At 42.8% G+C, this 14,353-nt stretch overlaps 2 protein-coding genes across 3 annotated transcripts in view; one reads left to right on the forward strand and one right to left on the reverse strand.

Annotated features, from left to right (window-relative positions):
• Window positions 1-1,693, reverse strand: part of Tmed8 (transmembrane p24 trafficking protein family member 8) — a 34,437-nt gene extending 32,744 nt beyond the window's left edge. The window contains exon 1 of one of the 2 annotated variants that reach the window (XM_031357269.1): window positions 1,435-1,693. In XM_031357269.1, the coding sequence (XP_031213129.1) occupies window positions 1,435-1,558 (124 nt within the window). In that variant the 5' untranslated portion in view covers window positions 1,559-1,693. The remainder of the gene's footprint in view (window positions 1-1,434) is intronic. The other variant, XM_031357270.1, reaches the window with a different exon arrangement.
• A 174-nt stretch (window positions 1,694-1,867) lies between these two features.
• Samd15 (sterile alpha motif domain containing 15) lies at window positions 1,868-13,915 on the forward strand. The gene is made up of 4 exons (XM_031357268.1): window positions 1,868-3,429; window positions 4,614-4,712; window positions 9,205-9,453; window positions 13,558-13,915. The coding sequence occupies exons 1-4, from the start codon at window positions 1,900-1,902 to the stop codon at window positions 13,576-13,578; spliced, it is 1,899 nt and encodes a 632-aa protein (XP_031213128.1). The 5' UTR covers window positions 1,868-1,899; the 3' UTR covers window positions 13,579-13,915.
• The last annotated feature ends 438 nt before the right edge of the window (window positions 13,916-14,353 follow it).

Genomic DNA, 14,353 nt, shown 5'->3' on the forward strand with positions numbered 1-14,353 from the left:
AAAAAAAAAAAAAAAAAAAAGCACACTTAGCTTTTTTCCCCTTTTCTTTCTTGGTAGCACTAGGGCCTAACCCAGGGCCTCACATATGAACTCTACCACTGAGTTACATCCCACCCTAATTAGAATTTCTATTACCATAATATATGTTAGCATGGTTTACCACAGAACACACACACACACACACACACACAAAAACTTAAAAAGTAGAAAAGACAAAATATGTTAGGATGTTTTCAATAAAAATATAGTCACCAGCAAGAGCTCAGTGATTCACAGCTGGGCGTAGGGGGAGGTGCTCGTGCAGCTTCATACACCAGGGGCATGTAGAAAAGCCACTATGTTATAGAAAGATACAACCAGGAACACCTTTTCTAGTAATTTAGCTGCACTAAATCAGACTTTAATCTCCTCCTGGACAAATGCTTTGTACAGTGGGCATCTTGGGTTTCCCATCAAGTACTTTTTAGTCATAGTGGCTCACAATCCTCCCACCGATGCTGTAAGGCACAGGAACTTTTAGTACCCACATCTTATAAAAGAGGAAACTCAGACATGTTTAGAGAAGTTAAACCAATTGTCCAAGGTCACTAAAAGTGAGGATTCACATTCCAAGGAAGCATCCGGGATCCATAGCGGGTGCCTCAGTACGGTATGGTATGATATCTACGTTGAGATCTCGAAAACCAGCCACTTGCTACTTTAGTGAGACCAGATCTCTCCTCTCTAAAGTATCCTTTTAGTCCCACGCCCCTGGGGTGCTCACAAGGCAGAAAGGTGATTGCGTGATAGACTGTGCCTTTATTTAGCCTTTGGACACTTAAGTAAATTCACACGAAAGAACTTGTGTGGTTTGAAATGGAGACACTGGCCCAAGCAAGAGGAGAGTGGGTCTCGGAGAAAGAGAAAGAGAGAGATTACCAAAATTTCGACTGCAGCTTCACTACAAGGCTCCTTCGAGACCTCAAAGCCTCCCTTATTCTGACTGCTTTCCATCTCTCCCACTCTGAAGGATGCAAGGGACGGCGGCTGGGCGTGGAGGGGGTGGGGGGCTACGCCAGGGCAAAGCGGGGTTCTGAGCTAGGAGGGCGGGCGCCCCGGCACACGCCGGCAAGGAGCGCGCGGAAAGGCCAGCGTAGGGGGATAGAGGTGGGGTCTCGCGGGGAGCCAAAGACCGAGGCGGGAGTGAGAGCCGCGGGAATGGAGGTGGGATGCGGACCCCGACTGACGCCAAAGAGGCGCGGCGGAAGGAGCCGGACTGCCAACCCGGGTGCGCCGAGAAAGGAAGCGGGACTGGAACCAGGGCATTTCCAGACGGAGTAGAAAACGGCCTCGAGCGCGGCCGTGGCCCCCGCGGCGGTGGGGACACTGGTCGCCCGAGGTGCGCGGCCCAGAGCCGAGGGGCACCCACCCTTCCAGCGCCCGGGCCTTGCGTACCTGAGGTGGCCGCCTGCCTCTCCTCCACTCCCAGTCCGTCCCCGACGCCGCCCGCAGACCCTCGGCGAGCTGCGGGACTCCAGAAGGCCGGCCCCTCAGCTGCTTGCTGCTGCCTGTCCGACATCTGCAGCCCGCGCGGGGAGCGGCTCCGCAGCTCGCCGCTTGCGGCTCCGGAAACAGCCGAAGGCGAAGGCGAGCGCGGCGGAGGAGAGCCGAGCGGAGCCGAGCGGAGCCAAGGGCCGGAAGGAGCGGCTAGGCGGCAGAGGAGCAGTTCTGGCCTGACACGCGAGAAGGGCGGGGGCGGGGAGGCTACTGCGTGCTTTGGGTCGCCTGTCCTTACGGTCGGCACTTGTAAGGATCGACAAAATCTCGGGAAGAGTCCGGAAAGCACCGCCGGAAATCGTGGTATCCATAGAGACGCTGTCGGAAGTTGAGGTTGCTAGGGGACCTTGGGCGCGTCGACTGATGTCTGAAGTCCCAGAAGATTATACTTCTGACCCCGATGAGAGTCTGAGTCTGCAGCCTAGAAGAACTAAATCTGGTAAATTACATAATGCTAAAGCAGACACCATGTTTGAGGTAAGCTCTGAGCTTACAGACCAAGACCCAGGAAATGTAGGAAATGTGCTGCTAGAGCCAACCAGGACACGCAAGAAAGATTTGGAGGTGCCCGTAGATAAAATGCATAAGGTGCCAGACCTACAACCATCAGACGTTTCAGTAGGTGGACTCAAAGAACCACCTACAAGAACAGGTACACAGCTACCAACAAAAGTAAATCCAGAGCAGAAGACACCAGATTTTCGAAGTGAGAAACAAAGACAATCAGTTGAAGAGGAAGATCGACGTCCATCCAAGATGACCAAATCGGAAAAGAAACGAAAAGAGTCAGTTAAAGGTACAGAGCCATCTGAGGTGACTAAACCGAAGTTCCCAGACCGGAAGCTAAGAAAGTCTACTGAGGAAGCAGATCTCAAATCTCCAGAGGAGCTTCAAGTCAAGTCCACAGAGCAGCCTGAGCAGATGAAATTCCCAAACAAGAAACAAAGACTGTCAATTAAAAAGAAAGCCTCAGTCCCACTGGAGGATTCTGTCGAAGAATCAAGAAGATCAATTGATGAAGCACGTCTAGAACTATCAGAAAAGAGGACATTAAAAGCTTCAAAGAAAGCACAAAAAAGCTCTTTTGATGAAAATTTTCCAGATTTGCTAGAAAAGATTACTATAGAACTACTAGAAGAGATAAAACCAGATGTCCAAGAGGAGACACAAGAAGAGTCAATTAAGGAGAAAGTTCCAGAACCATTAGGGGACAGGAAACTCTCAGCTCAAAAGCACAAGCAGAGAAGATCAACTGTAGAGTCTAAATTAAAGGACCCATTAATAGAGCTAAGTAAGAAGGACCCAGTGCTACGAACACAGACTGAGCCAGAATTTCCGAAGGAGAAACTAATAACGTCAACTGAGGAAACTGGTGACAAGCCACCGCAGATAACTAAACCAGACATTCAAGAGAAGTCACAGCCAGACCCAACCGAGAAAAATCTAGAATTACCAAAAAAGCCCAAGCCAGGAGAGGAGAGAGAACTTCCCAGGGAAGACAGACCAGAGTCAAGCAAACCTAAGCATCCTGTAGACAAAGAAGAGCTAGCATTCTCTGACTATCACACAAAGCTGCCAGAAAAAAAACCCGCCAAGATTAAAAATGAGATTATAGTCGGATCTCCCAGAGAAAGTGTATTATCAATGAGTACAGTTTACGAAACCCACGAATTCCTCGAAGATCTTCAGGCTGATATGAATGAACTGTTCTCAGTTTTTCCTGCTTCAGAGTCTCAGACAAAACTGAGGGAGTCGATAGTTTTACCCCAGGAGGTGGAGCTATTAGGATGTAAAGAATCCAAGCTAAGTCTTAGCCCAGAGTTTGAGCATCTTACCTGGAGCCCAGAAAGGGTTGCGGACTGGATCAGTGATCTAGGATTCCCTCAATACAAGGTATAGACAAAAGCAATGTGTTTGAAGTCACAAGCTTCCATCCCATTTTTCTCTATTCTGACATGTTCTCTTGCCTCTAACAGAGAAGTCCTAGACTGTGGGGAAGTCAGTTTTGATTATGTGTGTCTTTTTCTGTCTTGTGTGTGTGATAGTGAAGATTGGACCTACTGCATTAGCACATATTAAACGGACATGTGCCAGGCAGTGGTGGCGCACGCCTTTAATCCCAGCACTTGGGAGACAGAGGCAGGCAGATTTCTGAGTTTGAGACCAGCCTGGTCTACAGAGTGAGTTCCAGGACAGCCAGGGCCAGGGCTACACAGAGAAACCCTGTCCAAAAAACCAAAAAAAAAAAAAAAAAAAGGACATGTTCAGTCTATAACTGAGATATATAGATAGTATTTTAGAAGAAAAAGTTATATTTGATTTTCCTATTCATCCCAATTATTATAATTATCTTTGTTCTGTGTATAGAAGTAAAAAAAAATGTATAGAGTCCTCTTTGCATAGAAATCTATAGTTTTAATATATTTTACTCAAAATCAGGCCTTTCTGTCCTTTTGTCAAGATGTCTCAGTGGCAATGCCCTCACCCTAAATTTATATTGTTTTTAGCTGTCTGCCCAAATATGTATCATGAGTTCCAGGACATCCAGGGATATACAGAGAAACCCTGTCTTGAAAAAACAAAAGGAGTATTAATGCATATAAGCTATCTGCCCATATTGGTTTTATCAACAACAACAACAAAAACGTATGCTCTTCTGAATTTATCAATGCTGACTATGGCATTAGGTTGTCACAAAACAGGATCTGAAACCTTTTGTACCTTCTGTATTTAAAAATGTCTTTGTAATGCTAGGACTCAGGAGACAGAGACAGACTAGGGGTTGGAGGCCTGCCTGTGTTATAAACTGAGTTCCAGCTCAGCTGGAACACAGAGTGACAACTTTCCTCCACCCTGCTTTGACACACACACACACACACACACACACACACACAAAGTCATTGTTTCAGGAAGAAAAAAAGTCATACAACATGCAAAAGCAGATTGAAGCCACAGCCTGAAATTTAACCCAGCGCTTCTATAAAAAAAATTAAATAAATTAGCAAAAAATGTGCGTTTGTCCCTCTTTGCTTCCAGTTGCCATAATACATGTTTAAGAGATGTGCTTGCATTGACAGAACTGTTTTACTGAAAACTTCATCAGTGGTCGAAAACTCATCCATGTAAACTGCTCCAACCTGCCTCAGATGGGAATAACTGATTTTGAAGATATGAAGGTGAGTTGTGTACAATGTTTCCTTGTGCTAAGTGCTGTGACAGTGCTACTTGCTGCCTGCCCCATCTTCCCTGTTCTGGTCCATTCTGTCATACGCTCATCCCTCAGACTCACTGTGGCCACTCCTTCCTGTAGCACTTGCACTGTCTAATGTTTTACTGCCTCATAGGCAGTAACTTCCTGCCTTCCTGCCTTTAGCCTTTCTTAGCAAGCCTGCAGGACTCAAGGGTTCTGTTTTTAGGTCTTGGTTTCCAACTACCTACACACTGTTTTTTGAATTGACTTTTAGGACCTCTGCTCACTCCGATCGGCCCCACTCCCTCAGTAGACCCCACTTGCTCAGGCCCAAAGATTTATTTATTATTATTATAAATAAATACACTGTAGTTGTCTTTAGAAGCACCAAAAGAGGGTGTCGGATCTCATTATGGATGGACCATGTGGAATTTGAACTCAAGAGCAGTCGGTGCTCTTACTGGGTGAGCCATCTCACCAGCCCTACTTACACACTGTTTTTTGGTTTTTAGGTTTTTTGTTTGTTTGTTTGTTTGTTTTGTTGTTGCTGCTGCTGTTTTTTTCGAGACAGGGTTTCTTTGTGTAGACCAGGCTGGCCTCAAACTCAGAAATCCACCTGCCTCTGCCTCCCAAGTGCTGGTATTAAAGGCACGCTCCATCGCTGCCCAGCTCCTTACACACTATTAAGAAACCCTCTCTTATCTCCCTGGTGCAAGATAGCCCCAACCCTTGGTTTAGGATTCCAGGCCATCCATAAGTTTGCTCCAACCACCATTCTTTCCTGGCACCTACCACTCTTCCACCTGAGTCTCCTCCAGCTTGCCAGGTCTAACTCCCAGCCTAATTAATAGCCTACTGGTGCATGCTTCCTCTACTGGAGATCTTTGCTAAGTTCCTCTCCCTTGAATCCTGCTTTAGGACCCATTCTTCCTCATCTCCACAGGAGCTGTTCTTGACCTTGCTGTCCCAAAGTAATCTCTCTTCCAGAGCTCTCAGTAACGTTTGATGCCTTTGATACCCATTTAGTACTTACGTTATAGCATCTGTACTTCACCTACTTTGCTGCCATATCACACTTAATTTCCTGATTTGCTGTCCCTGAAATTACAGGAATATTAATTTGCATACCACATTGTTATAAAAGATCACTTCCCCATAAACTTATGAGTATGTCACCCACATAAGGTTTCAACTTCCCTGTTTGTCCCTCTGGTGCCACACAGATAATCCATTGGACACATTGTCTTATTCCTGATAATTTTCCAATTCCTATAAATTGTGTGTATACCTTCTGAAGTGGCCAATCTGGATTATGAGACTTTGAGGAAAGTGTACTAATATCAGCTCCTATGTCTACCACCTCCATTCATTTGCACTATTAATGTGAATCTCTGATCATTAACCATTGTTTGCCAGAACACACATTTTCCAGTACTCCCAAAAACTCCTGTCTTTTCTACTGGAATGCTCTTGTCCTTAATGTATGGAAACAACAGTTGAGCACTTCTTTCTCCTGCATCAATTTGCATTTCCTCTCTCACATACGCCACGATTCCAACTTCTTCCTTGCTATCCCCATCTACTATACTGGGTTGCACAATAAGTCCTTGAGAAGTTAGCCCACTACTTCCCAAGATTATTCCCACTGTTCCTGAGGGTAAAAGACCATACACACCAGTAGTTAACTTGTAACATTCAACTTTTGGGAATAGGGTAAAAGGTGTATCTGTGGCCAGATCCAAAGCTACACTCCCTTCTGTAGCATGTATGAGATCAGAAATACTTAACTTTCATTTTCTTGCCAGCTTAGTACTATCTGGCTGACCAAAGGAAGATAGTGTTGTTTATTGCAGGGCCTTGAGCTAACGGTCCCCCCTGTTTATTAGACAAGAGGTTACCCTTGTACGTCCCTCTTGGACCAGCAATCCTTTAGCTAATGTTTGCCCTTTCTCTCTTTCTTCCTCTCTCTCTCTCCCTCCCTCCCCCTCCCCCCTCCCCTCATCCCTCCCTCCCTCCCTCCTCTCTCTCTCTCTCTCTCTCTCTTTCTCTCTCTCTCTCTCTTGTGGTTTTTCGAGACAGGGTTTCTCTGTAAAGCCCTGGGTATCCTGGAACTCACTCTATAGACCAGGCTGGCCTCAAACTCAGAAATCCACCTGCCTCTGCCTCCCTGGAAACCTTTGTTGTTCATAACAGCTGGAACCTGCCTGTTCTGTCTATGAATACCGTGTTCTCTAGAGTTAATGGACCTGCTATTTTAAGCTCTGAATCTTCTAGCCTTACAATGTTTTTGTAAATGGCTAAATTCACCACAATTAAAGCATCGGGTATTTTGATTTCTAAGACTTCTAACTTATAGCTTGCCCTATATTAGCATGATGTTCCTGAAAACCAATATCAGTTCTCTCTCCTATCCATTCATCTATTGGACTCCTCATGCTTTCAGTGGTCTGGTTGCTCTCTTAATATTCTGTATTTGTGTTTTCAAAGGCCAATATTTTTATCAATGACTGTCTGGTTTCAGGTCTGATATAGCTCTATTTACAGCTAAACCCAGTCTCTGTAAGAATTTGGTAAATGCTTCTGCAGGTCCCTGTATTACTTTCGTAAATTAGGTAGATTTTAACCTGGCTCCTCAACCAAATGCCAGGCTTTTAAAGCTGCAACACGACGTTATTCAATTACACCATCATTGGATGGGATTTGCTCTTGTAAATCAGTATAATGCCCTTCACCGAACAGTTGGTCTTTAGTAAAATGTATCCCCCTCACTATATTCTGTTGTATTTTTTGTGGCTTTGTGCCCCTACCACGACAACCACTATTATTGTTGTCCAGCTTCTAGAAGAGCTGATGCCAATCCTTTCCAATCTTGGGGGGTCGGGGGGGCTACCCTATTCTGTGTAGCCCAAGTATTTAACATTTCTTTAACAAATTGAGAGTGCAAGCCGGGCTGGAGAGATGGCTCAGCAGTTAAGAGCACTGACTGCTCTTCTAGAGGTCCTGAGTTCAATTCCCAGCAACCACATGGTGGCTCACAACCATCTGTAATGGGATCTGATGCCCTCTTCTGGTGTATCTGAAGACAGCAACAGTGTACTCATATACATTAAATAAATAAATAAATAAATATTAAAAAGAAAAAAGAAAACAGAAAGTGAAAGCCATACAATATCACAGCCTCCTTAAAATTCTTTAGATGTAGCATTTGTATTGGATACCAGTTCAATTCATTATAGGCAGGAATACCATCATTAGCAGGTATATGCTGCACAAAAACTGGGAAGGCTGAAAGTGCCTGTGTAGGCCCAAGCACATCCTCTGGTGGTACACTCGGCTGAAGACCATCTAGTGTACCTGGACGTTTCCTGCTCTTCCAGGCCCCTGATTTCATGAAGGTGCTCTGGGTGCCTGGCAGTGAGAGTGTGTGGCAGGCACATAATCTGAGAGGACCGTGCCACCGCCAATGTCAATCAATGCTCTTCATGGTGCCACTCTCTGAATTTAGGGTCCTTCCTGCTAGGAACACCCAGGGTGAGGACCAGGGTATAGAGTTTCAAGACCATCCCATTGAATGCTCCTGGGCCTATTCTTAACCTGGGTGGGCCCACTTTGCCCAGCCATCCTCCTCCACCATTACAGCATGCTCTGGGGCCACTCATCCACCTCTTATAGGCTCATCGGCCAGGCCCACTGGCTGACATTGGCAGGCTTAGCGTTGGCAAGAATGAGGACACAAGCACGTGGAGTCCCTAGTGCCACGGACCCAAGTCCTGTTTGTAACTTTCTAAGACAGTGAGAAACATGGCTCTTTCAATAAGCATATGCCTTTTTAAGAGACAATTTTACCAGATAAAGTACAATGTTTGTATACACTTGGCTTTGTCCCTAGGACTTATGAAGCTTTACTCTCAAAAGATAGAGGAACCCATGTTAGCCTCTCTCCTCCTTACCACTTCAGAGTGGTTACACCGTAAGTTTGTAATGGTCCTCATCTGTAGTCCAGCCTATTGGCCTAACACTAGACTTTTTGCAGTTTCATGCAGTAAAGTCATTCTCTGTTCTGTGTGATTCTGTGAATATTAATAAATGCTTAAAGGTGTGTACCTACCCCCAAAGAATCATATAAATCAGTTTCCTTGAATTCAAACAGCCGGGTCCCCATCACTGCTGGCCCTTCCCTATTCTCTGAATTTTGACAATAATCAATTTGTCCCTACTCATGTTTTTCCCCAAAATGTTACATAAATAGAAGCTGGGAGTGACTCACACATGCTGTCCCATCACTCAAGAGGATGCAGCACTTAAGAATTTAGTTTCCTAAGGCCATTTTGTAAGCCTATTAAAGCTTTCTTATCGCTTTGTTCTCTCATTGAAATAATTTAAGTAATTAGTATTCAAGGGACATGGGAAACAGAATTAAGCTTTGATTTCCTCATATTTTCAAGTTAGTCCCACTAAAAATATTCCTTTTATTTCAGGCAATATCGTACCATACCCGGGTGCTGCTGGGCATCGAAGAGCCGCTGTTCAACCGCAGCATCAGCCTTCCCTACAGGGACAATCTTGGCTTATTCTTAGAGCAAAAAGGGCATAGTGGAGTAAAGTCTGATTCCTTGACTTTGTCAAAATTTGTTGAAGCAGCAGGATTACAGGAGTATAATCCAGAGATAAAAGCCATGGACATGAACGAAGACTCGGTGCCAGAAAACAGCCAGGAAGAAAATGAGGCAATATAACAGATTTTGATAACATGAGACATTTGCTAGACGAGGAGCAGGAGGAAAGCCATTTCACTTAGCTTGAAAGATCACACTAGGGCTGGGGAGATTGCTCAGTGGTTAAGACCACTCGCTGCTCTTTCAAAGGACCAGGGTTCAATTCCCAGTACCCTCACATCAGTTCAAACTCTCTGTAACTCCAGTTCCAGGGGATCCAACACCCTCATGCAGACACACATGCAGGCAAAACACCAATGCACATAAAACAAAAAGAAATTATTTTTTTACAAAAAGAAAGAAAGATCAAACTCCATTCCCATGGGGTAGAGGTGTGGTCTTGGCCAGTTTTCTTTCTCTCCTTTTCATTAAGATGAGGGTTAGAACTGCTGGCTCCAGTTTTTTTCTTAAATTTTTTATTAATTAAATGCATTTTATACATCAAACATGTTAATAATATTAAGTATTTGAGAATCAAATAATATATAAAAAATTTGTTCAACTTTTATATTCATATCCTTTCATACCGTAAAAATGTCATTAATGAATATCTAATACTATCCATAACTGAGGATCCTATATCTAATGTTGAATACTAAATTGTTTCAAAACATACAAAATATTCTTTGGGAATTAAGCATAGTAAAAGAGCATAAAATATTAAAAATGAATCATTAAGGCAGGGCGTGGTGGCACACGCCTTTAATCCCAGCTCTTGGGAGGCAGAGGCAGGCTGATTTCTGAGTTCGAAGCCAGCCTGGTCTACAGAGTGAGTTCCAGGACAGCCAGGGTTACACAGAGAAACCCTGTCTTGAAAAAAAAAAATCATTAAGAAATATAGTCAAAAGCCCTTATATGATACCACCTGACATAATGAGAGAGTATTTAAAACACATTATATATCTGTGTACATTGTCTAACAATCAGTTTACTTAAAAAAGATTATCAGTGTTTCTAGGAAAGAAATGATTTTATCAGTAAGTATATTTTAAATTTTTCAAAATAGCAAAAACTCTTTGAAGTTAAACATTAAGAAAATGCTAGTTTCAAACACAGTGAGAAAAATTATCAATAATATTTCCATGATGTTTGTAGACCATGATTTTAATATTTTCAACTATTAATATTTAACAAACAGCCGGGCTTGGTGGTGCAAGCCTTTAATCCCAGCACTTGGGAGACAGAGGCAGGCAGATTTCTGAGTTCGAGGCCAACGTGGTCTACAGAGTGAGCTCCAGGACAGCCAGGGCTATACAGAGAAACCCTGTCTTGAAAAACAAAAACAAAAACAAAATTCAACAAACAGAATAATTATTTTAAGATATATCTCATTATTATGTCTCCCTTTTCATTTCTGATTTTATTAATTTGGATATTGTCTCTGTGCCCTCTGGTTAGTCTGGCTAAGGGTTTATCTATCTTGTTGATTTTCTCAAAGAACCAGCTCCTGGTATTGTTGATTCTTTGTATAGTTCTTTTTGTTTCTATTTGGTTGATTTCAGCCCTGAGTTTGATTATTTCCTGCCTTCTACTCCTCTTGGGTGTATTTGCTTCTTTTTGTTCTAGAGCTTTCAGGTGTGTGTTGTCAAGATGCTAGTGTAAGCTTACACTAGGTATGAGTTTTCCTCTTACCACTGCTTTCATTGTGTCCCATAAGTTTTCGTATAATGTGACTTTATTGTCATTAAATTCTAAAAAGCCTTTAATTATTTCGTCTTTGACCAGCTTATCACTGAGTAGAACGTTGTTCAGCTTCCATGTGTATGTATGCTTTCTGTTGTTTTTGTTGGTATTTAAGACCAGCCTTAGTCTGTGGTGATCTGATAGGCTGAATGGGATTATTTCAATCTTCTTGTATCTGTTGAGACCTGTTTTGTGACCAATTATATAGTCAATTTTGGAAAAGGTACTGTAAGGTGCTAAGAAGAAGGTATATTCTTTTGCTTTAGAATGAAATGTTCTATAAATATTTTTTAGATCCATTTGGTTCATAACTTGTTGGTTTCACTGTGTCTCTGTTTAGTTTCTGTTTCCATGATCTGTCCATTGCTGAGAGTGGGGTGTTGAAGTCTTCCACTATTATTGTATGGGGTATGATGTGTGGTTTGAGCTTTAGTAAAGTTTCTTTTATGAATGTGGGTGCCTTTGCATTTGGAGTGTAGATGTCTAGAATTGAGAGTTCATCTTGGTATATTTTTCCTTTGACCAGTATGAAGTGTCCTTATCTTTTTTTATAACTTTTGGTTGAAAGTTGATTTTATTGGATATTAAAATGGCTACTCCAGCTTGTTTCTTGGGACCATTTGCTTGGAAAATTGTTTTCCAACCTTTTACTCTGAAGTAGTGTCTGTCTTTGTTACTGAGGTGTGTTTCCTTTATGCAGCAAAATGCTGGGTCCTGTTTATGTATCCAGTCTGTTAGTCTATGTCTTTTTTGGGGAATTGAGTCCATTGATGTTAAGAGATATTAAGGAAAAGTGATTCTGTTACTTCCTGTTATTTTTGTTGGTAGAGGTGGAATTATGTTTGTGTGGCTATCTTCTTTTGGGTTTGTTGAAAAATTACTTTCTTGCTTTTTCTTGGGTGTAGTTTCCTTCCTTGTGTTGGTGTTTTCCACCTATTATCCTTTGTGGGGCTGGATTTATGGAAAGATATTGTATAAATTTGGTTTTGTCATGGAATATCTTGGTTTCTCCATCTGTGGTAATTGAAAGTTTTGCTGGGTATAGTAGCCTGAGCTGGCATTAATGTTCTCTTAGGGTCTGCATGACATCTGCCCAGGATCTTCAGCTTTCATAGTCTCTGGTGAGAAGTCTGGTGTAATTCTGATAGGTCTGCCTTCATATGTTACTTGACCTTTTTCCCTTACTGCTTTTAATATTCTTTCTTTGTTTAGTGCATTTGGTGTTTTGATTATTATGTTATGTAGGCTTCTTGTATGTTTATGGGCATCTCTTTCTTTAGGTTAGGGAAGTTTTCTTCTGTAATTTTGTTGAAGATATTTACTGGCCCTTTAAGTTGGGAATCTTTGCTCTCTTCTATACCTATTATCCTTAAGTTTCATCTTCTCATTGTGTCCTGAATTTTCTCAGTGTTTTGGGTTAGGAGCTTTTTGCTTTTTGCATTTTCTTTGACTATTGTGTCAATGTTTTCTATGGTTTCTTTTGCACCTGAGAATCTCTCTTATATCTCTTGTATTCTGTTGGTGATGCTTGCATCTATGACTCCTGATCTCTTTCTAGGTTTTCTAAATTTATTGTGTCTATTTCCATTTTTAGATCTTTTGTTCATTTCCTTTGCCTGTTTGATGTGTTTCCTTGTAATTCTTTAAGGGATTTTTGTTCTATCTGTTTACCTGTGTTCTCTTGTTTTTCATTAATGGAGTTATGTCTTTCTTAAAGTCTTCTGTCACCATCATGAGAAGTGATTTTAAATCTGAATCTTGCTTTTCCAGTGTGATAGTGTATCCAGGACTTGCTATGATGGGAGAACTGGGTTCTGATGATAACAAGTAACCTTGGTTTCTGTTGTTCTGTTCTTACGCTTGCCTCCCGCCATCTGGTTATCTCTAGTGCTACCTGTCTCTGCTATATCTGACATGAACCTGTCCTTCCTGTGATCCTGTGTGTGTCAGAGCTCCTGAGAGTCAAGCTACCTCTGGGACCCTGAGATCCTGGTGTGACCATGATCCTGGGATCATATGATTCTGTGATCATGGCGTGTTAGAGCACCTGGGACTGGATCTTCCTCTGGGTGTTGTGGGACTAGCTGTGGAGTTTGCACCCAAGGTCTGCTCAGGGCACTGGTCCAGACCAGAATGAGCTGGCTCCAGTCTTAATTCTTCCCAACACACAGCACCTTTGTCTGTTAAAAAAAGTGATATTTACTTTCCTTGGTAATTTTCAGATCTTGTGTTAAATTCTAATACACCTAGGACTAAGATTTGTTAGGGAAAATTATAATTGAAAATACAATCTCAGCAAGGCATAGTACTGACCTTTAATCCAAGCAGTAAGCATATGAAGAGGGGACAATCAGGAACCTGAGGCTAGTCTGAGGTACATGACAAGTCTCAGAAAGCCACATAATTAAAATGGTTTTTTAAACTCTCTTGCAGGGATTCTATGATGCCACTTAAAGATGGGGTGTGGCTTGGCAGCAGTGCTGTTGATCTGGGGTCACCCACACTTTTGTGTGTTGAACTACCTGGGCCTGATGACCCGGGGCCTACGTCAGATAAGAGCACGTCTTAGTCTGATGGCAATGATTCTGAGAATAAAAATGAAGATAGAAGCTGGAGAGTCAACTCAGCAGGTCAGAGTGCTTCCTGTTCCTCTCCTGCCCCCTTCTGACATCCATAAGCATCTGACAACTGTGCTGCACACAAACTCATGCAGATGAGCGTGCACACACAGTACACAAAGGTTTGTGGAGTGGAGCTTAAAACGGTCCCAAAATATCAGTCAGTTTCCAGAGTGTTTGTCTCCCTGATTTATCATCTGAACCAAAAGACAGCACAATGGAGCCAGGAACGGGAAGAGAAGAACATGAACTAGGCAACTAGTGATGGCGGTGAAAGAACAAAGACGGCCTGAGGGCAGTGAACATAAGCAGCCCCAGGAAGGAAGAGCAGAGCCCAGGAAGTGATGAGAATGAGCGCAGGACTGTGAGTGGATTAGAGGCCTTCCACTTACCTACATTGGAGCAGTTAAGAATACTGACTGATCTTCCAGAGGTCTTGAGTTCAATTCTCAGCAACCACATGGTGGCTCACAACTAGCTAGAGTGTACTCATATACATAAAGTAAATAAATTAATGTTAAAAAAACAAAAGTCTAGCCAGGTGGTGGTGGCGCACGCCTTTAATCCCAGCACTTGGGAGGCAGAGGCAGGCCGATTTCTGAGTTCGAGGC

The sequence above is a fragment of the Mastomys coucha genome, unplaced genomic scaffold (genome assembly GCF_008632895.1).
Source record: "Mastomys coucha isolate ucsf_1 unplaced genomic scaffold, UCSF_Mcou_1 pScaffold6, whole genome shotgun sequence".
NCBI classification, from domain to species: domain Eukaryota; kingdom Metazoa; phylum Chordata; class Mammalia; order Rodentia; family Muridae; genus Mastomys; species Mastomys coucha.

What these genes read in the sequence shown, in the direction of transcription:
- Samd15 (XM_031357268.1), top strand. Translation starts at nt 1,900, where the DNA reads ATGTCTGAAGTCCCAGAAGATTATACTTCTGACCCCGATGAGAGTCTG. An exon ending in CTGATTTTGAAGATATGAAG is followed by an intron (nt 4,713 to 9,204) that starts GTGAGTTGTGTA and finishes CTTTTATTTCAG; the next exon opens with GCAATATCGTACCATACCCG. An exon ending in ACAGCCAGGAAGAAAATGAG is followed by an intron (nt 9,454 to 13,557) that starts GCAATATAACAG and finishes ACTCTCTTGCAG; the next exon opens with GGATTCTATGATGCCACTTA.